This window comes from Panthera pardus, unplaced genomic scaffold (assembly GCF_024362965.1).
Source record: "Panthera pardus isolate Hobbes unplaced genomic scaffold, ASM2436296v1 HiC_scaffold_13, whole genome shotgun sequence".
Taxonomy (NCBI): domain Eukaryota; kingdom Metazoa; phylum Chordata; class Mammalia; order Carnivora; family Felidae; genus Panthera; species Panthera pardus.
The window spans coordinates 87,705,961-87,721,273 of NW_026526688.1; the positions used below are offsets into that span (position 1 = coordinate 87,705,961).

General features: G+C 39.4%; 1 protein-coding gene across 2 annotated transcripts in view; it reads left to right on the plus strand.

Annotated features, from left to right (window-relative positions):
• Positions 1-15,313, plus strand: part of SLC7A11 (solute carrier family 7 member 11) — a 91,096-nt gene that overhangs the window by 49,957 nt on the left and 25,826 nt on the right. For both annotated transcript variants that reach the window (XM_019419733.2, XM_019419722.2), the window contains exons 7-11: positions 5,560-5,683; positions 7,587-7,690; positions 8,567-8,663; positions 10,175-10,324; positions 11,582-11,759. In XM_019419733.2, coding sequence (XP_019275278.1) covers positions 5,560-5,683; positions 7,587-7,690; positions 8,567-8,663; positions 10,175-10,324; positions 11,582-11,759 — 653 coding nt within the window. The remainder of the gene's footprint in view (positions 1-5,559; positions 5,684-7,586; positions 7,691-8,566; positions 8,664-10,174; positions 10,325-11,581; positions 11,760-15,313) is intronic.

The following is a 15,313-nucleotide window of genomic DNA, read 5'->3' on the forward strand; positions in this document are numbered from 1 at the left end:
GAAGTTTGAGGAGTGAGATGAAATTAACAGCAGTGTGTAAACAGAGTGATTCAGCAAAAAATAATTAATTAATTCATCAGTGGATACAAAAAAGGGAAATAAGAGATGGTTGAGTCATTTCTGTGTCAGTTCTACAGAAAAGCTTTCAAGGTCTTCCTAGGGCAATTATAAGGAAAGTGTGAAACAACTATGATTCTAAAATAAAAACTTGGAATCAAAAGGTACTTAATATAATTTTATTTTTTATTATTACTATTTTTTTAATGTGTATTCATTTTTGAGAGAGAGAGAAAAAGCATGAACAGGGGAGGGGCAGAGAGAGAGGGAGACACAGAATCTGAAGTTGGTTCCAGGCTCTGAGCTGTTGGCACAGAACCTGATGTGAAGCTCGAACTCGCACACTGTGAGATCATGACCTGAGCCAAAGTTGACACTTGACCGACTGAGCCACCCAGGGGCCCCTGGTACTTAATATAATTTTGAATACTTGGTGTTGAGATGAATCACAGTTATGTTTCAATTATATATAAATAAATAGTGCCTTGTTTATTAATAGAATTAAAATATTCTGAAAATTAATGTTTTAGTTTTTTTTTCTATCTCACATATTGAGAAGTTTACCATTTTCTTGTTCTTCTTAATCCTTCCTTTTCTCCCTCCCTCCTTTCTCCTGCATGTCACCAGTGCATGTGAAAATATTAATGATTTTTAAATAGAAAGTGTGAAGCATCAATCACTTCTCGTAGAAGATTCTTGAACACAAAAGAGTAGGCTTTAACAGAACTGACTGTCATCATGCCCAGTTCCACGGCTCAAAGACAATTTTAGATGCCCTAGGATCAGTGAGTTCTGTGGTCCCCACTGTATGTATCCAACACAGGGGATTGTGTGAAACTTATTTTGTTTCACACAAATCTCAGAAGATTTTGGTCAAGTTACAAAACAATTTTAGGACTATCCCAAATTCAAGGGATTACCGAATTACTCATATGGTTTGAAAATCAGAAATCCCTGTAACCTTCAGGTATCCTCAGGTATCTGGAGAATCAAGCTAGATTTACTCATTCTGTGTTTGTAGCAAGAGTTTTTGTTTTTAGCCAATGCAAAGCACTGGAAACAATGGTCATTTCTGACGCTCTGTCATACAGTTGCAAAGCATATTAAAACATGCGTTCTATGCTGCATTATTTGCAAGTTTATTTGTGATCACTGTTTGGTGCATGAAGAAATACACTTGGCTTAAAATGTGTCGCATTGTTACATTCAGCCTTCTGATATTTGTGCTACTTATATAAAATATATCTTTGTCAGCATGTAAGAATCCTAGGGATCTTATACAGGGAGGTAAAGTAGGGACAAAGCAGCCATGATATCATGGCAGGATATACCGTGAATGTGAAACTTGGAGCTGAAAGGTTCAAGTAGCAGCCCTCCCACTTAGGATTTTTGTGGCCTTGGCCACAGCACTTAACCTTTCTGAGCCTTGGTTTCCTCATTTGGAAATGGTGGGAATCATTTCAGGAACCTATTTCATTCGGTTGTTGTGAATTTTGTTTGTTATTTGTTTATACTCTCTCTCATTCCACAAAGGATTTGAAATGGCATGTGTATATTTGAAGATAAAACGTATTTGTCAGTGCTTTGTAGATTACACAAATGTAAGCTACCAGCCATTACTTTGGGGACCTTTTGGGTTCCTGGGGAAGTCTATTCCTTAGAATGAAGCATTTTTAAGCAGATGTTCCAGACAGTTCTATTTAACAATTTCAAATAAAACAAATATTTATCCATGTGTGACATAGACTGGTTATAGGTGCCAATTTAAAATAAACCCACGGGAAAAGAAGACTCTCCAAGGCCTTTTGGCTGAAAACTAAGTGCAGCTAATAAAATTATTGGATTCTCACATACTTAATGGCCCTTAATTGAGAAGGTTATGTACAATGACTAGAGGTCTTAAGGAGTAACGCTTCAAAATACATTTGTGTTTTGTTAATCATCACAAACATGCATAAACATTTGAAAAAGGGCAGCGCTCATAGGTGCGAGTCCTTTTTCTTCAGCTTAAAGACAATGCTTTTGTTGCACTTAGAGTTGAAGGATACCTCACAAGAACACAGAGGCTTTGAAATACCAGTGGTCTGCTAGTTCCTTTAATTCGTTTTATTATCGTGTGCCATTTGCCTTAATCTGGAGTTGCTAACCGTGCTTATCTGCCCTCTGCATCTAAAGCCTCCAGAAAGATTGCTCTGGCATGGCCTAATAGCTTTTATCAGCTCACCCAGTGGCTCTTAAGCTTTGATGCTTGAAACTCAGGAGTTAACCACACGGTGCCAAGCCCTTCTGAATACGTCAACTGCTTTCCTCCGTAATTGATTGCTGTTTATGCCAAGGCAGCCACAAACCCTTCTCCTCCTTCCCTTTGTCAAAGTGAAATGGAACCTAAGGACAGAAGATAGTGGCTCTTTTGCCACACCCCCTCCGATTCTCATGGCCTAATTTGCTCAGAGAGGAATTACTTCTGGACATATGCATTGCCACAAGGTTGGACCCTCTCCCACTTTTGTCTTCTGCTGTAAACGCCTTTGATTTTTCGGTCTAGTCTCTATATAGTATATCTGAGCTGATAGTAAAATTGTTAATCATCTATACATTTTGGCTTCTCTGGCAGACATGCTTGCTTTTCATCCTTTTCTGTAAAAATGGTCTAGGGAAATTTACTTATTTAATTTTTTAGAGAGAGAGAGAGAGAGACAGAGCATGAGTGGGGGAAGGGAGGAGGCGCAGAGAGAGAGAGAGAGAGAGGGAGGCACAGCATCTGAAGCAGGCTCTAGGCTCTGAGCTGTCAGCACAGAGCCCAATGTAGGTCTTGAACCCACAAACCGTGAGATCGTGACGTAAGCCAAAGTCGTATGCTTAACTGACTGAGCTACCCAGGTGCCCCTGTCTAGGGAAATGTATTAAGTGAGCCTCTATTGTCTTTTAAATCTAAAAAATACCCCATTTCTAAACATTGAAACTTCTGAAAACATTCACTTGACATTCCAGTTCATGTTGCACAGAAAAATTATAAAAATCATGGAATAAGTTTTTTTCCCCACCCTTATAGTAAATAAAGCTGCATTTTCAATGACTACATGAGAAATACAGGCTTGAGAAGAGTTTTGCAATAAATGTTATATTCAGCAATTATGATTTCTCTGAAAATGAATAGTTAAGAGGCCGAGGGTCCACATGCATGAGAGAGAGAACGCTTTAGTGGTTAAAATGCTCTGACTTTAGCTAGGATGGATCAGCTGAATTCTGGGTTCCCATTTACCAGTTGTCTATCCTCAAACAGTTATTTAAACTCTCCAAGACTTCATTTCCTCACATATGAAATGGTGATGATGTTCCTAACTCACAGGATATTCGGGAGATAAAATGAGGCAAATATGTAAAGCACCTAATAAAATACTGGGCACATAATACCCAGCAAGTTAATGGCAGCAGCTATTGCTGTGATTTTTGTTGTTGACAAGCTGAGAAAAAAAGTTGCATTTTTTTTTAGTGTTCCTTCTGCTAAAGTCAATTTAGAAAACTTCCCTCAGACATACCATAATCTCTAAGCAGGAAACAGGCAGCCTTGGAAGAGCAGAGTTTGGAGACTGGATTCTATGTGGGGAGGGCCACAGCCCAAATCTCAGACTGCCTTCTCCCTGCTAATTTGTAGCATCATATGATGTGACTGTACCGTCCTGAAGAGGTTAGTTACTCCTCTGCACTTAACAATGTCACCTCAATTTTTATTAACAGGAACTTTACACTTCTTAATCCCATTCTTGCAAGGGAAAGAGAATCTTTTTCCCCCCTTCTCCCTCCCACTTCTCTCCCCCAGAGAAAGAGCTTCACACACCATTTGGGATGTTATAAAAATGGAAAAGACTCAAGTTTAAAATAATATAGCGAGTGGTTGAAAAGCTGCTCATCTACCTTCACGTTCGCCTTCTTAGTCCTTTGCGTTTACATGTAGCCTTTCTTTCAAAGAAACAATTCATCTTTCATATGTCTTATGCCATTCACTCCTTTATATCTAATTGGCCCAGTGATTTCCTCTGCTTAAATGTAGCATTTATCAATCACAACTAGCAATGCATGTTATGGTATTAACAGAAAATTCCACAGGACCCTCTTCACGCTGGGGAAAGGGAACATCTGCTACTTTTATATTAGGATGCCAGGATTTAGAGGTCAATGTGTTTCCCCATCAAGGCTTAAGGCTTTGGGGATCAGGGGAAGTGTCAGGCTCCAAGCAGCATAATGAATGGCAGTTGCTGACTGGCGAGGTTTGCCTGTTCTCAACGGGGGATAGTGCTGTTCAGCATAATGAGCTGGGTCTCTGTGTGCTAAACGTACCCAGCCTGGGGAGGGAGGCAGACTCTGCCTCCCCCACCCCCCACCCCCACCTCCAAGTTCCGAACTGTATTTTCATCTTGGAAGAAATTATATTGAGATCTTCATTAGTGGCACCCAGCAGGGTTAAGGCTCCATGAGGGCTGATAAGCTCTATGGCTAAAAAACCCATCAGCCTTTGTGCAAGGAGCTGAAGGTTTAAGTTGCTTGAACTGGAAAGAGTCTGAAGAGGTGATTATGTTAAGCAAGTAATGTGTATCGGTAACATGGAATCAAATTATTAGGGTCAGTAACTCCTGGCTTTCCCAGTGCATTAAATGAAGACATAACATTGCATTTGTGCCGGGTTCTTCTTGATGCCACGAGTGTCAGCACTGACCGGTCATATGTACTTCACAGCATGTCACCTCTAATTTCATGGGATTATCTGCACTGTTGCTTTAATAGATACTCATGATCTTCAGCTTCCTTTGAACTCACAGCAGGGCAGTGCAAAGTCATTATTGTGAGCACTTCTGTGCTTTTTGTGTTACATATAAAATTATCATTACTACCATTGAGAAAGGGAGATATATCTTGCTCTCATGCTTCCAAAAGCGTGCAACTTACTTGCTGATGAGGGAAGCTACCGAAGGGGAAAAACTGAATGGGAAAGACCTTTCTGAAGGTTAGTGTTAGAAAGGTGTCAAGGCAGTAACTTAGTATTAGAGAGGTATAGAGGACCATGGTTCTCAAAGAATGGTCCCCTGGCCAGTCACATGGGAATTGCCCAGGAACTTGTCAGAAATGCAAATCCTACTGAATCAGAAACTCAAGGTGGGTTCAGCAAACTGTGTTTTGAGAAGCCTTCCAGGAGGTGGCTGTATGCTCAAGTGTGAGAAACACTGCTATGGCATTTACGGGGGACCAGAATGGGATAGACCCATTTGTTCTGGGGGTAGAGAAGTAGAGAAGACAAATGAAGTATCTGCTCCCATGGACCTTATCAAATTACAAAGGAATATGTAGTACTTCTCCCCAGTAAAACACACATACAACAACAGATCCTGTAATTATCGTGTACACCATTTTAGTCTTTGTCTGAATCAGCCTGTTATCCTATCGTCTTTGCTTTCAGAGAATGACTAACAAAAGATGACTAATAAGCAATTCCTTTGTGCATTTCAGAACCATCCCCCTTGCAATCTGTATATCCATGGCCATCGTCACCACCGGCTACGTGCTAACAAATGTGGCCTACTTTACGACCATTAGTGCTGAGGAGCTGTTGCTTTCAAATGCAGTGGCAGTGGTAAGTCCAAGTTGGGAACATGCCAATTTGAATTTAGGTTAATGAGTTGATGCAATTTTACAGTAGTTCCCTCCAGCAGAAAGTGTTTTGAAATTCAGTAATCTTTTCTTGACCTGAATGATAATGAGTATATAAAAAATTTAGAACACACCTTAGCAATTCCATTTAACTGAGACAGCCAAAGTCCTATATGGTTTCCTGCATTGTTCGTTTCCTGTAAAACATTTCCACATATACGTGCTGGGAAATGCATTTCCACATGTTCATGTTGAATAGAAGATACTTTTGCAACGTGACTTTAAGGATAGGTGGGCAGTTACTGAACTTAAATGAATGTATTTTTTGGCATGCAAATTGTGATTTATTCTTTATTCTTTCCTGTTCATAAACTTTTCAAATGCTGAGTTCAAATCTTTTTTCCAAAGCACCACTTAAGAATTTCCAAAGGACCATACGTATTTGTTTTTTCTAGTATATCCTTTTGAATACCAGTAATGGGATATTATTAATTTTAGGAAATACTGAGTTATTCAAAGTTAAGCAGATGTCATTGCTCTAGCACTTCTCAGAATACTAAAGATGCTAATGTGCATTTTAACTCCCTAAGAAGTGGATACTTATAATTTTACAACACTTTCCAAAATTTATTTGACCTCAGGACCATCTTTGCTCTCAAAGGTCATGTTACAGGAATGTTATTCTGTGACACATACTTTTATTTTGTATCAAAACTTAGCTGGTAAAGGAGCATTTATTTGTGACCTCATAACAATGAAGGGTGAAAATATAACTTCCCATCGCTAGATGTCAGTTCCTTTTAAAATAGTCACTATTACCTCATATCGGCAACATCCACAGGGAACAAATTATCTCATTTCGTGTGAACCTCCGTGCGTGTTCACTGTATTAAAGCAAGACTTTGCCACTGCTGTAAGTCCTAACAGACAACCAAACGTACAAAGTTTGCTAATGTCGGGTCAGTCATCTCATCTTCCCAGACAAAGGGCAGCACTTACTCTTTGAGTGCAACTTGGACCATTAATTACATAGCACCAGCTGCATCAAGGACAACTAAAGAATCCCACATAGTGGTTGTTGGGTTTTCGTTTTTTGTTTTTTGTTTTTTTTTGAAAATACATCCTTCATGGAAATTTGCAGTGTTGCATATACTATGGCATGAAAGGAAATTTTGGAAGTTTTGTTTATCTTTCATATTTTCTGTGGCTTGATCTTCTCAAGCTTGTATTTGTATTCTAGCCTTTTTATGGGAAACCACAGAAGGAACTGGCAGATCCCTGAGAGGGAGGGAGTGACTCAATACAGAGAGATTCAGCTAATGTGATTATTCTAGGCACAAGATTTTTGGAAGTGGTCGTATATAGGTGAGATAAGCGATTAAGTCATCAATTATTTCTCAGTATACTTTGTGTCCTAACAGGAGGATTGGGATATGAAACAAGTTATCTGTAATACTTCTCAGTGTACATTTGTACCTCACTATAAAAATGTGGCTTTCCAGGTTGAAGAGAAGGCATTGAAGGATTTCTGTCTCCAGTGGGAGAACTTCTGAATTGAGCTTTTTTTTTTTTTTTACTTACCAGAATCAGAGATGATAGACATCGTAGTTAATAAAGATTCAATAAATGGATCGTTGCTTTTTGAAAGTAGAGAGAAGGTGCTTATTTAGACCTTTGGCCATAGTTTTGCAAAAAGCAATGGCACGATACTGCTTTTGATTATGGTCTAAGAAGTTAGCCTGACCCTCACCACAAAAAAAGATTATAAAGCATACACGTATCACCAGACTAAAAAAGAAAGTCAGAGAGCGAGTTTGGACTAAATTGTTTCATTTTATTCCACTTTCTGGCAGAGCATTAATTTGCTTCGTTCTGTCTCTCACTAGACCTTTTCTGAGCGGCTACTGGGAAATTTCTCATTAGCAGTTCCGATCTTTGTTGCCCTCTCCTGCTTTGGCTCCATGAATGGTGGTGTGTTTGCTGTCTCCAGGTGAGCGAGTTCAAGCATTTCCAGAAATGCATTTCTGTTTTTGAGATTGGATGTGATAAGAGTAGGCTTAAAAAGAAAAGAAATAGTGCCTCCAAACCTGTTGTTTTTAAAGAGACATGTAAGATCCAAGTCCTCGTCCAAGTATCAATAGCATGTCTCATTCTGCCCAGTAGAGGGCACTGCTTGTCTACTCATAGCCTACACTGAAGCCTGGCAGGGAACTTTTTTCTTTTTCTTTTCTTTCTTTTTCTTTTTCTTCTTCTTTTTTTTTTTTTATAGTATGTATACAGAGTCTAACAACAGCATTTTATTTCTGGTGATAAAATCTCTGTTTCTCTAAAGGTGACAGGAGAAAAAGTAAAGCAAGAGACGCCAGAAATCACTACCCCACCACGTGTGTCCCTTTTGTTTTGTTTGATGCAAAAGTCCCCTTTATTTTAACATAAGATTAAAATCCAATCAGAAAAATACAAATATAAGGTCATACATGTGCATGTCTGTGCGCGCGTGCACGCGTATGTGTGTGTAGGTGTATGTATTGGGCTGGATCGGATTGACAGCACGCATACAATACTAAGAATCTAGAACTAGATTCACCCTCAGCTATTTACATGTAGGGAGAGCTATGCTGAGTCGAATGTTGCTATTGTTTCCCCTCAAAGAATAATGTAATGTGTTGGTAGATTTTCTGAAATTCGAAGTCAGATTTCTCTTGATTCTCTGCCTTATCTGAAAAGTGAAACCGAAGTGATCTCCTAAGAAATGACAAACCATATGGTATAAAATTAGATGCAAGTGTTCTCTTCGGTTTCTGGATTTTTCCCTTTGAAATGATCAATTATCCAGTCAACTCCATCCACATTTTTCTCCCATCAGGTTATTCTATGTTGCGTCTCGAGAGGGTCACCTTCCAGAAATCCTCTCCATGATTCATGTCCGCAAGCACACTCCTCTGCCAGCTGTTATTGTTTTGGTAATGCATATTAAAAAGTATACCTAGATAGAAGCTTGAATAATGGGTTAGCAAAGAGGAATTCAAACCAGACTGTAGCTAGTGCTTTACTTTCTATTCGTTGCTAAATCGGATCTATATATATCTTGGTGGAGAGTGAGAGGCAGGATATTTTCCATCGCTTCCCAGTATTTCTTATTCAGTATTTCTGATGTGTATTTGATGCTATGGGACAATAACCACATCACTTCTTTTGCACCTTTGTAGAAATGCGTGAGGTCTAAGGGAAGTGATTACCTTGGCTTCTGTCATCGACACAGAGTCTCACAGAAAAGAATGTAGAACGAGTCCCATTTCTACATACTGAAAGTGGAGCTAAAAGCCACAGTCCAACAGCACCAAGATGTCATATCATAGGCCCCTTATAATGAAATGCACGCAAAATTAGAGGCAAAATTGGATGAAATCCTAGACAGTGCAGTGATTCTGTGATAAAAAAGGGAAATATTTGAGTGCACCTCTAAAGGGAAGAAATAAAAGCACCAAACCTGAGATGCGAGTTATAGAATTCATCATGCAGAGAAAAGTAGTTGTGAAGGGTCGGGTACAGAAGACTGTGCAAGGTATAAAAGTCCTCAAATACCCATTGGCAATGTTATATTCACTTTTACCTACTACTTTGTAACATTTTTGTCAAATGGAATCTGCTGTCAGGGAGCAGAGTAGAATACATTGGACACTTTGCTCTATGCATTTAATCTGTTTCAGAATGTTTCCTTGAAATTTCTTTGTAAAGTATGCATCCTCTCTGTGCGGAATCTGGAAGTTAACGTCACTTGTGGGAACAGAATGTATTATTCGGTGAAGAGGGCTTTCATTTTAAGCCTCTGGTATCAGTGGTGCTGTCCTTGGCATGTGCAGCTGCAGAGACATTGCTAAGCTGATCTCTGTGCTTCATTCTTTTCTGCAGTCTTGAGGGTCACACATGGCAAGCACACGGGCAGAGTAAGTGTGGAGGAAGAAAAGGTCAATATTTTGCATTCGGGAGACGGCAGAATCCCCTAGAAGTGGCTGTGTTTCATGTGTGTGCATAGCCAAGGGCCTCTCAGAAACCATTTACAGAGCCCTTTGCGCGTTTTCTAATTGGGCACACTTTTGATCTGGGGCATTAGTTATTTACCAATCCTCTCAGTCTCTAGATCTTTAAATTTAAGTCATTGACTATCCGGTGTTTTATTCTTTGAAAACACATTCTCTTCTCTCAAATGAAAAAAAAAATAATAAATAAATAAACCGACTAAAAACTAAACATCCACATAAAATTCTCTCTGATTAAGTGGTAATGGTGTTCTTCTCATGCTGCTACTGCGTAATGGAGTATAAGAGCAGAAAATACAGAATATCAGTGTGGTAGATTATCAGTATAAATAATCATGAAAAAGATCATCATAATTTGTAGTGATGTTATTGTTTGTTATCAGCTGTGTTCTCTCTTAACTCACTGAGTGTGGTTTTTCTCCCCCTTCCCCCAGCACCCCTTGACGATGATAATGCTCTTCTCGGGGGACCTCTACAGTCTGTTGAATTTCCTCAGTTTTGCCAGGTGGCTTTTTATTGGGCTGGCGGTTGCTGGGCTGATTTATCTTCGATACAAACGCCCAGAGATGCATCGTCCTTTCAAGGTAACCTCAGTAATCTTGATGGGTTTACATAAATCTTTCCCCTAATACCTAGTCCTCCCTTAGTCATAACTTGATGATGAGGAACTTGGGCGGGGGGCAGCATCCTCTGGAATAAAATGCTTAACTCTTGCAGGCAGTGCCTTCTTATCGGATTTATTTTAGCTTGGAAAAATAATTCAGCAAGTTGTTTATGTGCAGTGCCTAACTTTATATGTCACATTTCTGAAAAGTGGTAGATATATAGGGCATTTGTCATGTTGCTTTCTCTTGAATGTGTCTAATGACCTGATGTGTTCAAAGTATGGGATACTTGTGTTTTTATGCTGAGTAATTGTGGATAGCCATGCTGAGAAAGACAGAAGCAGATACATATGGAATCGTCACTAATTGAAACTCTAAAAAGGATGCTACTTTACAAAACAGGCACTTTAAGTATTCTTAGATGTTATGACTTGTTATGTTGCTCTTCTTATACATCCTAGAAGGTATATTCTAGAAGGAATAAAAATGTAAAATAAAGAGGGAAAGTGAAGATGTATCAACATATCCTTAATAGAATACCCTTTACCGTGACTAAGCATTTCCTTTTGCAAGAGTTGATGAATATGTTTCTCATCTCCTTTAGCCTTGAACGTTCATGGATTGATTTGACCTCACTATCTATTTGCTTTTAAGAAATAACACAGATAATGTTGTCAGTCATGTTGTCAGAATTTGTTTCTAATTACATCCATTGCCTAATGCTGGCAACATCTTTATTAGCGGTTGAATAGGAGTTGGTCTGTTTTATTCCTGTCAGTTCTTATTGTGAGTCTCCCAAAGAAAATCAATATGCACTGAAAGGCTTCAACACGTAACAAGCAGCCCGTGCTCTTGACTCTACATTCAAGCAGATTCTAATCATAATTATCAAAGAGCCAACCTTTTAAAATCAAAAACATAAGTCACACTGGTACTTAACTAGTGAAACAATTCAAAGAAAACATCTCTCATGAAACATACTTCATTATCCTAGGTTTGTTCTTTTCAAAGATTTTTTTTTAAAGATTTAAGGGAGTAGGTTTGCTACATTCTCTGTGCCCTATTAAAGAGCTGTTGCTCTTACGGTAAGGTGGGATGGTGCCTGTAACCTGCTCACATGACCAGCGGGGATCATCTGATCGTATGACTTGACCGACACACTCTTCTTGAACCCTTCTTCTGTCTCTGGAACTGTTTGAAGTGATTTTTTTTTTTCCCCCTTGTGCTGTGTTCCAGGTGCCACTGTTCATCCCGGCTTTGTTCTCCTTCACGTGTCTCTTCATGGTGGCCCTTTCCCTGTATTCGGATCCATTTAGTACAGGGATCGGTTTCATCATTACTCTGACTGGGGTCCCTGCATACTATCTCTTTATCATATGGGACAAGAAGCCCAAGTGGTTTAGAAGAATGTCAGGTAAGACTCTTACACAGTTTCAGGACCTCTTGAGAGACTATATTGTAGAAGACCCGTCTATGTGTACATACACACATGCACCTTAAAGTTAAAAGTATGAGTAAGGCAACTGCTAGTTTAAATACATTATTACATGTTAATTAGAACTAGGAGAAGAAGCAGCAGGAAGGATGTTTAGGGTAGAGCCACTCAATCCTTTCAGGATATTTAGTTTGAGCTGCTCTAATCACTTCTTCAGAGAGCTTTTTTAGATAGAATTTTATCAGCAGTTCTATAAATGACCTAATTGCTTTCTCGAATCCCTTACTAACCTAATTATTTTTTACTCTGGGTTGAGCTCAGCTTATTGATTCTATAGCATAACCTGCTCTTGCTGAGTGATAGGGAGTTAGGCAGAGCCCTGCAAAGGCCTCAAATATCACGATTACGACACTACCCTATTTCATAGGCATGGGGAATCGCTAAAGGGTCGTAAGAACAGCAAGAACAATGAAGAGAAGAATTATACCTCACATTTATGTTGTGATTTCTGTGTGTTAGCACATATATGACCTTATTTAATCCTTGTAACAACCTTCTGAAGTAGGAAAAATCATTATCTCCATTTTCCAGATACTGAGTTATAAAGTAGAAGAATTCGTATAACTTGTTCCAAGTCATGCGGATATTAGGTAGACGAGCTAGAATTCAAATTCAGGCAGTCCTGTATTTTATAAAAATCGTTGTGGGTACAGTGAGGATGGATTACAGAGGGTCAAGGCTGAAAGGGCCCACGATTGGTAGTTACCACGGTAACCCTGCATAAGGACTGAGAAGGCTCTGATCATGGATGGTGCTGGCAGGGTCCAAGAGAAAGTGAAAGATATTAAAGAGGAAAACCTAAAAGGTCTCAGGGACCAGGTAAATTGCGGGGAGAAGAAATATAGGAGAGGAAATATTGGGGAGAGTAGATAGAAAGGGTGCTTAGGACAGCCTCTGTTGACAGCCTACCTATCTGTCAGGGCTCTGCTGAGTGAGGTTTTTCCTTACCTCATCTTGTTCTGTCTTGCACAAGCGCCATATGTGAGATGGTGCTTATTAGTCCTATGTCTGATGGGAAACAGGACTCAGGGAGACAGAGAATTTATTTTTGAGTGTAAAGATTTTAAACCATTGAGCCAGGATTTGAACCCACATCTGCTGGACGTCAAAGTCCATGGTCTTTCTAGAGTGGGCACCTGAAGGACACGAGAGAAGTGAAAAATGTAGCCAGAGGAACAACCATGTTCTTGCTACTGAGTTAGGGGAGTTTAGAAAACAACTTTTGTTCTCACCCACTTGAATTTACTTCTTTTACTGTAATTAATTTTTAAAAACCTGGTAAAAAGTTCAGGGAGATTTCTGATATCTCTGATAAAATTGTGAACAAATAATGTCAGTGTTATTAAAACTCAAAAACAAACAAACAAAAAAAAACCCTGCAATAATATGTCTACATATTGACTCTCTAGTGTGCTACAGAAACTCATTTAGAAGTCAGCCATTTAAAATAGACTTTTGATACTACTCTTTATTAGCTTTTAATTGGTATTTGGTATATTTAGACCTTACACTGCTATTTATATCTGAATTTTGTTTTCTAGCTGGTAACACTATTCCCTGAAGAGGTATTACTATAAAAATTGGGTTCCTCAAGGCTAACACGGGCACACTGATTGTCTAGCAGGGTATTTAAGCTCGATTTCTTGTTAGATCACACCAGTTTTCTGTGGGATATTTTTAGTTCCGTTTTCTCCATGGTAGGCAGCAAATATAGAAACTTTTCTGAAAGGAAAAAGAATCTTGTTGAACAATAACTACCATCCTGATGACCAACGTTTAAGACGAATTAGCATTCATCACTGTGAGGACTGGGTCTATCTCAGATCCTGGCCAGAGACAGTTCAAACCCCTGAGCACCATGGAAAAGCCAGAGAACTAAAGAGGAAAGAGCTAGTACTCCTACAGTTGGGCTATGATGAGAAGGAGTATGATGAAAGAGCCAACTCCATGCTTTCCCCCACGTAGTAGGGATTGTGTTCTTCCTGTTGGGAGGCAGGCAACTCTCAGTGCCCTTTCCTGTTGCTAACATGCACGTATTTTGCACCATTTCTTTGTCAGTGCATGCCAGCTACCCACTTTTCACACTTGACCCCTCTTTGATGGTTTTCCACGCTCATGTGATGTTGACGTTTTTTGTTGTTTTTCTGTCTCTAATGATGTTTCAAACATCTCCAAGGACTCCAAATTTAGTGTAGCTGTTTGTGAAAGCAGCCGCCATGCAGTAGTCCCCTAATGGTTATTTGGATCTCAAAAATGCCATTAAGTCTTACCAGGGAGCATGGCAATTCTGCCTTTAAACTGTGAGCCTTGTAACCCTTTATCTTTATAGCTGCCTTGAAAGTGAGTAGCAAAAACAACAATCCTCCATAATTTTGTTTGATTTTCCTCTTAGGCGGCATTCTTGTAGTAAAATAAAGAAAATTCATAATATTTATTGCTGCGATAGCAAGTATTTTCCTCGCCTTTGGCCAAAACAAAACACTCATACACAGACACACAAACAGCAGAGTCTTGCCCACTACCTTGCCTCTTTTCCCAACTGCCTCCTCATTAGGAAAAAAACTCAGTGTGAACTTGGAGAGCATCTGTGATTTGATATCAAATTTTTGTTGTTGTTGTTGGGTAACATTCTTTAGACCTTCTGTTGTCATTTATTTTCACCCTAATATACATGAACAGGTTAGCCTTCTGAAATGATAGTTGATCAAAATACATCTTTGCCTAAGGTGCTTCCGCAAACAATGTGAGGTGACCGAACAGCCTTCAGAAAATGGTGAAAAAGCCACGCGGTACAGATAGCCAGGAATGTTCAGAACCAGAGGATCTGAGATTTTCTGAGATTTGATGAATTTCTCTGGCCACAGGATGCCAGTGTTGAACCACATTTTGTTTGATAGCATTCCTAGGGTGAAAAGAAAATGTGTTCTTAAGGGAATAGTCAGATATACAGAACACATTTTTCTGCCATCTGTGACAGAGTAGTGAATTTTTCTGGGTATTTTTTTAAATGTATTTATAGAAACATGAGCTTCTCACCCAAGGAAAATGGGGCAGACACCCCACTGACTTACTCAAATACATAGAGGTAGCTAGACGTGGCCAGCCCTGGCTAGGGCCAGCAGCAGCTGTTTTACTTGGCTGCCCCTATTTATCAGCCCAACTGTGTCAGGGCTGAGATGAGTGGGGTGACCGGAAGTTGGTCCCTCTTGTCAGGGCAAGATATGGAGGGCAACTGTATTTAAGCAACATCTTTGATTACGAAGAAGGGTACTTGGGAGCACCAGCAAAATGATCCTAGGCCGTCTTTGTAGACAATGACTTTGTAATTCTGGGGTTCTAAAATCATATGCTTCTTACAGTCTGTCACGATAACTTCGTTTATGATACCTCCTTGAAAGCTGTGTAATGCATTTGACTGGCTGTTCAAGAAGACTGCATTGCCATATTTTAAATTAGTTAAGCTTGCCTACATT